Genomic DNA, 12,563 nt, shown 5'->3' on the forward strand with positions numbered 1-12,563 from the left:
AACTTTTGCAGGCTGGAATGGGCGGTGGAACTGGCACAGGCGGTGCTCCTATTATTGCTGGTGTTGCAAAGTCAATGGGTATACTGACTGTTGGGATTGTGACCACCCCTTTTTCATTTGAAGGACGAAAGAGAGCCATTCAAGCACAAGAAGGAATTGCTGCTTTAAGAGATAGTGTCGATACTCTAATAGTTATTCCAAACGACAAGCTATTAACTGCAGTTTCTCAAACTACCCCTGTAACTGAGGCATTCAATCTTGCTGATGACATTCTTCGACAAGGCGTTCGTGGCATATCTGATATTATTACAGTATGAAATTGCTAATGATCTTTGAACATTAATACATGCCTTCCTCTGTTCCTGCATTATCTTTCTCTTTCTGTAAAAATTAAAATCAATAATGCTCATTGATATTTCTAATTGACTGCAGGTACCAGGGTTGGTAAATGTAGATTTTGCTGATGTTCGAGCTATAATGGCTAATGCTGGTTCTTCACTCATGGGGATAGGAACTGCAACTGGTATGTATGGAAACTCAAAATGATTTAATGTTGTTTAGAATTCAGCTTTTACTAATTCTACACTACGTGTAGAATCTGTGGTAAGGTAAGGATAGTAGATCAGATGGATAGAAGTCAAACAACTAGAGATAGAGGAAGACTTAGAAAAAATATAAGAGAAGTTATTAATAAAGATCTCGAGATTAACGATTTGGATAGAAGCATGGTCCTGGATAGAACATTATGGCGAAAGTTGATCCATGTAGCCGATCCCACTTAGTAGGATAAAGCTTGATTGCTGTTGTTTGTGTTTTTTTTGTTGTTGTATAAGGCTCCTTTCTGCCATTGTTGGTTCAGGAGGATTACTAGCGCAGTATAATTTATTAAACTTTATATATTATCGAAATTCATCGTATGTCTTTTTTTGTGTTAAAGGGAAAACAAGGGCAAGAGATGCTGCATTAAATGCTATCCAGTCACCTTTACTAGATATTGGTATTGAAAGGGCTACTGGGATTGTTTGGAACATAACTGGTGGGACTGATCTTACCTTATTTGAGGTGAGAGTGTTCTTATACGTTAACCTTTGTTAAGTATATGTATCAGCAGTGGCCACGCTGTTTTTTTTTTTTTTTACCTATTCTATGGATATGATATCAATTTGAAGATCAAAAAGTGATGCTAAGAATATTGGTTCCTCATTGAAAAGACTACATTTCCATAGTTTTTCTTTTCTGCTAAGCATTTTGCAAACTTCGACTTTTAATTGAGCTAATACTTGTTTGAGGCGTTGCGGTTCATGATCTACTGTCTATTGAATTCATCATGCTCTTGCAGACATGCTATGAATGGTACCTCTTTTGTATTCTATGGCCTTTAATATAATCATTTACAGGTAAATGCTGCTGCAGAGGTTATCTACGACCTCGTGGATCCTAGTGCTAATTTAATTTTTGGAGCAGTAATAGATCCATTACTAGCTGGTCAAGTAAGTTAAACTACTTTTTTTTTTATGATAATGTAATACTTAACACTAATCATAAGAAGTCATGCATGACATGCCCACTATTTCACCATATATAAATTGTGCAACTTGCCGCCAGTGACGGATCTAGGACTTTGCTTCACGGGTGTAAAAGAAAACAAACTCAGGGGCCTCTTGGGCTTGTGGTGCAAAAAAAAAAAAAAACCTAGGGGGCTCAAGAGCTTATCATATTAGTGTTGAAGTATAAGCTATTTCCATAACCCGAGATAAAGTAAAGTCAAGCTATTTTTTATATGGTATAATATCTTTTGGTAAGTTATCTTAGAGAACTTGTAAAAGTAACAACAACAACAATCAAGCCTCATCCCATTAAGTGGGGTTGACTACATGTATCAACTTTTGCCATAATGTTCTATTTAGGACTATGCTTCTATCCAAATCGTTAATCTCGAAATCTTTCTTAATGACTTCTCTTATAGTCTTTCTAAGTCTTCTTCTTCCTCTACTTCTTTGACTTTTCTCCATCTGATCTACTTTCTTTATCACATAATCTACAAGTCTTCTCTTGTCAAAAGTTGTTTATGCTAACTCTTCCCAAGAGTCTCACAAGTAGTACTCATGCAATTAGATAAACTCGAATAAGTCAATCCAAACATACTGAAAGTCTTGTTTCGTGATCTTGTATATTTTTGGTTGCTGGTATTTGGGGTTGAACACTTTTCAAACTTCAATTTGTGAAAATGTTTTCTGAACATATAATATGATCAGCATGGTGAGCTATGTCATTTGGTTTCATATAGGTAAGCATAACATTAATTGCAACCGGATTCAAGCGTCAAGATGAAGACGGAGCGAGACCCCTACAAGTAAATTTCAAATCTCCCCATCCCTCTTCATATCATGCATACTCATACTCATAATTCTGCTTCATGTACTAAACACAGGCTAGTCAGCTCAGTCAGGGAGATACAGCCATCGGTTTCAATCGGCGACCTTCCTCTTTCTCCGACAATGGTAGTTTCTTTGACATCCCTGAGATCTTACAAAAGAAAGGACGCTCACGCAATCCAAGGGTTTAATATGTTTCTTCCCAATGCCACACATTTCTTCACAGATGCATCGGTTTTTACTTGGGTCATAAATAAGTTTTACTCCTGTTTATGTGTTGCATCCCTGTTTTTCTCCTTTTTAGATTTTATAACTTGAGTTGTTCATACAGTTTCGGTTTGTTTATCCAGACTTGTGGTGATTACTTGAATAATTGCAGCTTCTATGATTTCTTTGTTGGAATATTTGAATGTGTTAAATAAGCTGTATTCTTGTATAGAAAATATTTCTTGCATTAAGTGGTTGTATCAACCAATGTAATAAAAGATTAAAAGGAGCATGTTTATTTATGGTCAAGGAAAGATCATAGGTTGTTAAATGAATTTTCTCTTAAAAGTACCGTGGTTTCTGTTTTAGGTCAGAATATTGTGGAATAAAGACCATTGATGTTACCAAAAATATTAAGAGTTGGAATGGGGCGTAGGATAGGATAGAAACTATTAAAATATGATGAAGTTGTAAAGTGAAATGTGAAATAATTAAATATAAAATTGACTATATTTATGTATAATATTTGATTTAGTGACGGACCTTCTTCAAGTATTGTTGATCGCAGAAGATAAAAAAGTGAATTCTAGTAGCCACCTACTCCGATTTGGTGGTGACGCGACGAGGGGGTTATCAGGAAACACTTTGATGTTCAAGTCACTGACAAAAAGACACTTTGACGTTGCGACAACTGACAATAGTAAATGTGTAAGATTTGTAGGGTTACAATCGTATGTACGTGAATTAGATTCATCCTTTGCCTTTAGCTTTTATTTAGCTCTGTTGTGAAAAACGATACCAATAACAAAGTATAATAGGGAATTATAGGGGAGAAGAAGAACACAATAATTGGTTATAACCGTTATTCTTTTACTTTCTCTTAAAACAAGATTACAAGTTTACAAGAATAACAAATAACCTCTCTCACCCTAAATTAGGATTTGCAGCTTAGCAATGATGAGAGACTAGTATGCTATTTATAATAAAACCTAACATACTAACTAATGGGCTTTTTCCACAAGGCCCATTACACAAGTCAACTTAATAAACAAGCTAACTTAACAAATTAGGGTTTAAACACTAAAACCTAATTTAACATGCTAACAACCCTAGCATCTTCGACACAAGCATGTGAACAACCTTCGACTTCATGCTTAACCCTGTCGAACCAAGAAGCTACCCTTCGGCCATACTAGAGTTCGATCCAAAATCTCACAAATCTCCACCTTGGATCTAACTCTACAACATCAAAGGAACAAACTAGCTTTCTTCATGCAGCTTTATCAACTGCATACAGTGGAAAAACTTGCAACTCGGCAATGTCTTGGTGATCATATCAGCAGCATTGTCTTCAGTCGAAACCTTCAGCACTTGGACTTCTCCACGCTCGATTACTCCTCTGACGAAATGCAGCCTCACATCAATGTGCTTAGTTCGCTCATGATAGGCTGAATTCTTCGACAGGTGTATTGCACTTTGACTATCACATTTAACAGTGATACCTCGACCTTGAAGTTTCAGCTCCTTCGCAAAACCTTCAAGCCACAATGCTTCTTTCACAGCTTCAGTTAATGCAATGTACTCCGCTTCAGTGGTTGATAGAGCAACAACCTTCTGAAGTGTTGCTTTCCAACTAATTGCTGTGCCAAACATAGTGAAAACATATCCAGAAATAGATTTCCTGGAATCCATACAACCTGCATAATCAGAGTCGACATATCCTTCGATTACTGCTTTACCATCTTCACCCAAGGCTCCACCATAAATTAGGACTCTATTCAGAGACCCATTTATGAAGAACTTGCCTAAATTCCCAAAACCAGATTCTCTTTTTCTTTGAATTTTTTTTGCGTTTTTTTATGAGTTGAGATGGAGATTTAAGAGTTGGAATGGGGCGCATGATAGGATAGAAACTAATAAAATATGATGAAGTTGTAAAGTGAAAGGTGAAATAATTAAATATAAAATTGATTATATTTATGTATAATATTTGATTTAGTGAAAGGTGAAATAATTAAATATAAAATTGATTATATTTATGTATAATATTTGATTTAGTGACAGACGTTCTTCAAGTATTGTTGATTGCAGAAGATAAAAAAGTGAATTCTAGTAGCCACCTACTCCGATTTGGTGGTGACGCGACGAGGGGAAAAAGTGAATTCTAGTAGCCACCTACTCCGATTTGATGGTGACGCAACGAGGGGATTATCAGAAAACACTTTGATGTTCAAGTCAGTGACAAAAAACACTTTGACGTTGCGCAACGGACAATAGTAAATGTGCAAGATTTTTAGGGTTACAATTCTTCCCCTTTGACGTCTCTGGATTCGACGTCTTTTCTAGGTTGTGCTTCTATTTAGGTTTGGGTTATTTGAGCTATAGTGGATTGAGAAACAATCTAGACAAAATAATATTTAATATAGAAATATAGAATAGAAAAATAGATAAAACTTTGAGAAATGAGGAAGCACAATGTAAAGTATTATTTTTTACCAAGTCAACACACATATTAGTATAACTAGATTATTGGCCCGTGCGATGCAGGGTATTTTAAGATTGAAAACTATAATATTTATTAAAAGTTAATATTTTATTATTATTATTATTATTATTATTATTATTATTATTATTATTATTATTATTATTATTATTATATTAAGTAAGTTATTATAATAATAATAATAATTATTATTATTAATGTTAATTTATAACAATTACATTACTATATCATGATATTTTTTATTAATATTATTTTATTTTCATTTTCATTTTTTATTACAATAGTTTTGTTTTAATGACTTATTATTATCACTAAAATATTTATTATCAAATTAAAATTGTCACTTAAAAATCAATACATTCTCATATATTTTCAGTATCTCTTAAAATGACGTAATCATTATTTAAATAAATAATCTAAATAAAAGAAAATATATTATTAATTGTATACATAATTTTGCAAATTTTGAGGTATTGAGATGTTATTGTCATTAAAAATATTTAGTATCAGATGACAAATATGAAAAATTCAATAAAAATACATGGAAAAATGGGGGGTTTAATATACTTCACCCTCCTGCCAATATAGCGAGTTTCGGTTTGGCCCCCCTGAATGTTTTTTTTTACTAAAAGCCCCTTATAAAACAAAAAACTTGGATTTACCACACCCTTTTACCCTCTTTGCTGACTGGACATGACTTAATTGATGACGTGGCAAAATAATAATAATTTGGCGCTTACAACAACATGTGACTTTGGTTCTTGTCTCTGTCTCAGTCCTCTCTCAACAAAATCACTTTTCCTTTCCCTCACAAAACTAAACAAAACAAACATCATAATTTTCTCACTCTTCTTTTTCTTATCATCATGGCTTTCTCTACTCCTCTCAATCTCATTCTAACCATTCTACTATCTCTCACTCTCTTCACCGTCAAAAACATTCACGTTGAAGCACAGATCGAAGAGACAACAACCTTGAACCTTAGTTCTGATGTTCTAGAATGGCCGACAACAATGTCATCACTTTACAATGATGAAGACATGGACAGTGATGATTTCAGTCGAAGATCTTTGTTCTGGAGTAGAGTGAAATACTATATCTCGTACGGTGCTCTTGCTGCTAACAGAATCCCTTGTCCACCTCGTTCTGGTAGATCTTATTACACTCACAAGTGTTATGAAGCTAGAGGACCTGTTCATCCTTATACTAGAGGCTGTTCTGCTATCACGCGATGCAGGAGATGAAAATGAAATTATGAGTTGAGTTTTCATTTTTATATTTTATAATTCAATTCTCAGATCGAGAATTAATGAAGATTAAGTTAGGTGAAGTTTGTGTTAGCTTATTGTTAAGTTGATTAAAGTGTTATTAGCTGTGCTTAATTTGGGTTAGCAGCATATTGTGTACTATGTGTTTGAACTTTGAACACAGAGTGGATTTCAAACTGTGATGCAATATTAAATGTATCAGCATCACAATTATAATTGTGGCTGAATTATTCACATCTGTCACCTTTTTTTTCTCATAGAAAATATCATATATCAAAAAAAGAAAAGGAAAAACTTTATATTATTATATGAACATACCCTCCAAGGTATAATTTTTCAGCAAGGATGAAAGTGCCCATGATAACTACAATGATCATCATCAAAGGACTAAAAGCAGTCACAAAAACTGGTCCTTTCTTTTGCATCACAATTCCTTGAACATAATAGGTAAGACCGAATGATATTATACCCTGTTCATTCATCAATGTTTAATTCCATTAGAATCATCCATAATTATGTACAAAATATGGTTTAAAAAATATCTAATATTAGGAGCAAAACTTACGGCATATGCTGCAACCAATGTTCCAAACACAGCCTAAACACCAACTTTATTTGGCATCTTAATTTTCTCATGTCCAATTTCTCCATCCTAGTTTATCACAAGTAGAGACAATAACACCAAGTTAATTCATTTAATACCGAAAACATAAAAAGAACATACAGGAAATATATCATATATGAGAATATATATATAGAAAAAAACATGAAAATAACAGCCATGCATCACAAAAGTCATTGCAGAGAGAATATTGCTAATAGCACAAGAGTATATTGGAGAAGTGAATTTCAACCCAGCATAGTATAGATTCTGATCAATCACAGGCCTTAAACAATGCATGAATGAATGATGGATATATAATTTATATATACCTCTCTAGTCTATAAACAATGCATGTAGACTGATGAAAAAGTAATGAATAAGTACTTACGTAATGAATAAGTCGTAGACCCCATAAAACAAAGATACAACATAGTATTTTGGATCAAACCTTCAAGACCAGCAGTAAACAGAACCAGGTCAGCAAATTCGCTTAGTTGCTTTAGAAATTCTTTATTATGTGTTTGTGTTCATCAGCTTATAAAAACACAAGTCTTCCTCCTATTACAAGCATCCTGGCAGCAAGATCAAGTAAGTCATGCACGCACTCAACTAGACTGTAAGGTGCAGTTGATGGTATGTGATCTGTCCGTTTGTCGTCAGGAACAATGTAAGGTTCGACAGCTCCCTTTAACAATATAAGAAAGAAGATACGAACTGTTTTTCAAAACAAATCACCTCTTTCAGTCCTGGACGCCATGGAGGAAGGTTGTTATCAGCCCTTAAAAGACAAAGTGGCATTGTCAATCTATACTGCAAAATGTAAAACCTAGTAAGCATACCATGGTCATTGCTCCATAATGAGCTGCTGCAACAAGAATACTTCCAGTTCCAACAAAAGGGTCATACACTAGTTTCCCAGGAGTAGCCAGGGCTTGGTTGGCCATTAGAAAAGCTATCTCAGCTTCCATGGCTGTTGGCCCAAGATAAGACGTACAATCACAGAGGAATATAAAACCCATAATTCCCGTAAATCTTCACAGAAGCTATAATGTTGTTTTAATCACGCTAAGCCCAAATCAGACACTATATTTTCCAATGAAATGACAGTGAATAGAAAACACTCAAACTACATTCTACAAAAACTGAAAAACAGTGTAGTTAAATAGAACCTAAAGCAGCAGTATGGCGTAGCAGAATTTGTACAAACCGTTGTTGTTCCGTAAGAGAAGGAACCAACACAAAGTGGACTGAAGATGTTTAACAAGAAGAGAGATGCGAAGAAAGAAGATCATGCAGTGGTTGCTGATGCTTCCACATGGATGCATGATGAAGGAATTTGGAAAGAAACAGGGGCGCTGTTGTTGTGGGTGTGGTAAATCTATTTTACAATTATTATTCTACAAATTATTATTATTATGCCACGTCATCAATTAAGTCATGTCCAGTCAGCAAAGAGGGTAAAAGGGTGTGGTAAATCCAAGTTTTTTGTTTTATAAGGGGCATTTAATAAAAAAAAAACTTCAGGGGGCGTAAACCAAAACTCGCTATATTGGCAGGGGGGTGAAGTATATTAAACCCAAAAATGGGTGATTAGACACATATTTTTAAACAAAACTTTTATAAATTGACCTATAAATCTAAAATATGTATATTTTGTTCTCCTGCACAAAAAAATAAAAAAAAATGAATAATTATGATGACACATGTCAAATGAAAAATATAGAATATATAAAAATAATAGAGATTTATATTTTGAGTGTGGGTAATGATATATCTATTAGAGAAGAATATGTATATTTTGTTTTCCTACACAAAAAAAAAACAACAATTATGATGACACATGTCAAATGAAAAATAAAGAATATATAAAAATAATAAAGATTTATATTTTGGGTGTGGGTAATGATATACTTATTAGAGAAAATGAACACAAATAAAAAAGAATGGTAGAAATATATATAAATTAAGAGGGAGAAAAATATCATATCACAAAAATAATAATACATCATATTTGTAATAGAAAGATGAGTAATATAATGTTAAACTATTTAAAGGAAGAAATAGTTTGAAAAAATATTTAAATTATAATGTAAGTAAATTTTTTTCGCTTAGTTATGTTCCCAATGATCCGTGAGATTATTATATTTTTATGATTTGCTATTTTGATCTCAATGATTTGTAAGATCATTGAGAAAAAGATATGACTCTAATCATTTGATTTAAGATCTTACTCGTCCAATATTGTGCAAATTTTAAAGGAATACAGATTTGTGAAATAAATTGTCAAAGTAAACCGATTTTGATTGATATTCTAAAACTGATTTTAATAAATTGAGGGGTTAAAAAATTTAATCAAAATTAAATATTTGTTTCAATGAAACCAAATTTAATTCTTTGTATAAATGCTTATTTTACCGATTTTAATTGATTGATATTTTAAAACTGAATTTAATTGATTGATATTTTAAAACTGACTTTAATAATTTGAGCGGTTAAAAAATTTAATTAAACTTAATTATTTATTTCAATGCCGTAGAATATAATTGTTGATTTCAATTATTTTGTTGTTTAGTATGGTATCCCTATCTTATTCTTTGCATCAAATTTATATTTATTTATTTCAATAAATTTGTATAATTTAAACTTTATATATTATTATTATTATAATATTATTAATTTAAACTTTATATATTATTATTATAATATTATTATTAATAGAGATGATTCAAAATTATGTTTTTATTATTATTAGTATTTTTTTATTAGTAATTATTATTATTATTATTATTAATATGTATTAATATAGTGTTAAATTAATATTTAATAAAACAAAGATGATAAAAATATATAATTATATAGTGTTAATATTAATATTGTTATTATCCATTTTTAAACATTACAATTTCGAATCAATAATTTGGAATAATAAAAGACAACATTGACGATTTTGATAAATTACAACAATTGAAACAATAATTCAATTTACTGTTGCAACAGCATGCTTGCAAGTAAATCACAATCATAATTAAAATATAAATATTACTTATATGAGAAATTAATATAATTTATCATAATAATAATACTACCGTTATCTATGAAATTCAAATAATGCAGAATAAAATAACATATTTAAATATTGTTAGAATCATTTGTAACATAACTCAAGACCTTCAATATATTATGGTTAGAGACAGATACTTATATGATTTTTCACATGATTCTCAAGTAATAAGAATATAAAAGTAGCAACAAAATAATTCTTCTTCCTTCTTTACGTCAGTCAGAAATAGTAGAGAAAACTATATCACAAAATCCTATAAAAAAATTATTACAAAACCGTATAGTTATAATATTTAGATAATTGATATAATAGAGTAAATTAAATCATAAGTCTGTCATACAAATTGAAGAATAGTTAACACATAGTGAAAAATAAGAAAAGGAAATAAAATATCGATACAAAAAAAAGTAGGTACCTTGTCTTTGTTTGGGTAGAAGAGGATGAAGATATACTGCAACAAAAAATAGTTGAAATATATATAATTACTACAATAGAATAAGTTGAGTTACTTGTCATATAAATCAAATAATAGCTAAAACATATGAAAAAGAAAGGAAAATATCAATACAAAATAAAAAATGAAGTACTGTCTCAACTCTCAACCTTATTTAAAGAGAATGATGAAGACCTAAAACAAAATATATAGTACAGACATGTAAAACTCATCTACCAGCAATATATTTATATCCATAAGAATGATTATTAAAAAGACAATAACTCTTATTTTGTAACTCATATGTTACAAAAAAAATTGTAACTCACCGTTTTACCAATTAAAATCTATTATTAATTAATACTAATTAAATATTTGTATTCAAATTAAAATATATTTACTTTTATCTTCATTATAATAATTTTATAGTATTGCAAATGAAGAATATTTATGGAATATATTTTAGCCAAGTAAAAAAATCTAGAATTATGAAAAAAAAAAATTCATGTAGAAGTTTATATCTATAAAATAATAATAATAATCAATAAAAATATTGACTAATTATTTTTAATAAAATATTGCCCTAATAAATTTTTTTTATTCATATTAGTTCTAGTTGGTCAATCGATTATTTTTAATCAAATATAAGTAAATAAAATCAAATATTATATATTATTAAAATAAACTAAGTTTATGAGCTAATAATATAAAATTTTACATATTAAAGTATTGACTTCAAATGTTTTAATATCAAATATTATTTTTTTAGGTAGTGAGACAATTTATTACAAATTATTTATTTATTATAATAAAATTAGGATATTAGATTGGATAAATGTGATTTGATGTGAAAAATAAAAAAGTGATAAAAATTCATAATTTTAATAGGTTTCTAATATGATACCACATTGGATTAAGGTTTCTAATATGATGCCACCTAGAATTTAGGGTTAGGGTTGTGTCCAAGGTTGTCATCATGACAACCTTAGATTTATATTAAGTAGATTTTTAGAATTTGTAATTATGCGAGTTAAATGGTTACTCACGGTTTATACAAATTAACCCTAATAAGTATGACATTTTTTTTTTGAAATTTTTATTCCACCCATGTTTTTCTAAGTAACATGTAAAATTTCAAAAATGTCTTTAAAAATTGGAAATATATTTTCGGTTCGCACCTCCATTTTATGGTAAAATTAATACTGAAAATGCACTTTCTAGGGATAACAACGGGTCGGGTCGGGTATGAGTTTCACACTACTTAAATCTGCACCCGAACTCGAATCCAAACCCAAATGCTATTTGGGTGGAAAAATAACATCCACGTCCACACTCGTTGGGTTCGAGCTTTTTCACCCAAACCCGAACCCGCAGCAAAATAGATAAAATATATTTTTCCTACAACTTTCCACAATATATATATATATATATATATATATATATATATATATATATATATATATATATATATATATAAGCGGGTATGACTTTGGGTTTCGGGTGCGAGTTTCACACTACCCAAATCTGCACCTGAACCCAAACCCAGTCAACTCGGATTTTCATCCGTTGACTCGAGTTCGGGTGCGGGTGGGTTCCGCCGATGCGGATCTACTTGCCATACCTAGCACTTTCAATATAAAATCGAAAATGTATTTCTGATTTCTAATTCAAAGATTTTGATGTTCACTTCCGATTCATTATTCAAAGATTGGACTTTTACTTTTTATTTCTAGGTACAATAAAAACATTGAATTATGGAATTTGACAACACAAATGGATTATGTAATTTGATTAAACTAAAAAAAGTTATGATTTTCTGCTTTTTTATATTGTTTATATTATTATTTTAATTTATTTGTTCTCATTTTATTTATAACACCGAAACACTTTTCGACCAACAAATAAATTTAATTTAATTTTTTATTAAAGTCTATTAATTATAATTTTTTTCATTAAAATCAATAAAAACAAAAATTAATATATTATACAAATTCTATTTTCTAAGCAATATATATAATAAAAATCTTACATAAATTTAAAAAAGGTGGGTCTTTTGGTTCTTGATTGGTCTTTTCCTTTATATAGAAATCAGAACTATATTTCCGATTTATA

The 12,563-nt window shown here is 30.5% G+C and overlaps 2 protein-coding genes across 2 annotated transcripts; both read left to right on the forward strand.

The window, feature by feature from the left end:
• Nucleotides 1-16: 16 nt before the first annotated feature.
• LOC131628143 (cell division protein FtsZ homolog 2-2, chloroplastic-like) lies at nucleotides 17-2,913 on the forward strand. The gene is made up of 6 exons (XM_058899009.1): nucleotides 17-311; nucleotides 433-523; nucleotides 938-1,062; nucleotides 1,398-1,490; nucleotides 2,288-2,353; nucleotides 2,432-2,913. Exons 1-6 carry the CDS (start codon nucleotides 18-20, stop codon nucleotides 2,564-2,566), a joined length of 804 nt encoding a protein of 267 aa, XP_058754992.1. The 5' UTR covers nucleotide 17; the 3' UTR covers nucleotides 2,567-2,913.
• Nucleotides 2,914-5,840: 2,927 nt separating this feature from the next.
• Nucleotides 5,841-6,363, forward strand: LOC131628144 (protein RALF-like 34). Its single transcript, XM_058899010.1, has one exon. The coding sequence runs from the start codon at nucleotides 5,952-5,954 to the stop codon at nucleotides 6,327-6,329; it is 378 nt and encodes a 125-aa protein (XP_058754993.1). The 5' UTR covers nucleotides 5,841-5,951; the 3' UTR covers nucleotides 6,330-6,363.
• Nucleotides 6,364-12,563: the final 6,200 nt, after the last annotated feature.

The sequence above is a fragment of the Vicia villosa genome, unplaced genomic scaffold (genome assembly GCF_029867415.1).
Source record: "Vicia villosa cultivar HV-30 ecotype Madison, WI unplaced genomic scaffold, Vvil1.0 ctg.000423F_1_1_3, whole genome shotgun sequence".
Classification (NCBI taxonomy): domain Eukaryota; kingdom Viridiplantae; phylum Streptophyta; class Magnoliopsida; order Fabales; family Fabaceae; genus Vicia; species Vicia villosa.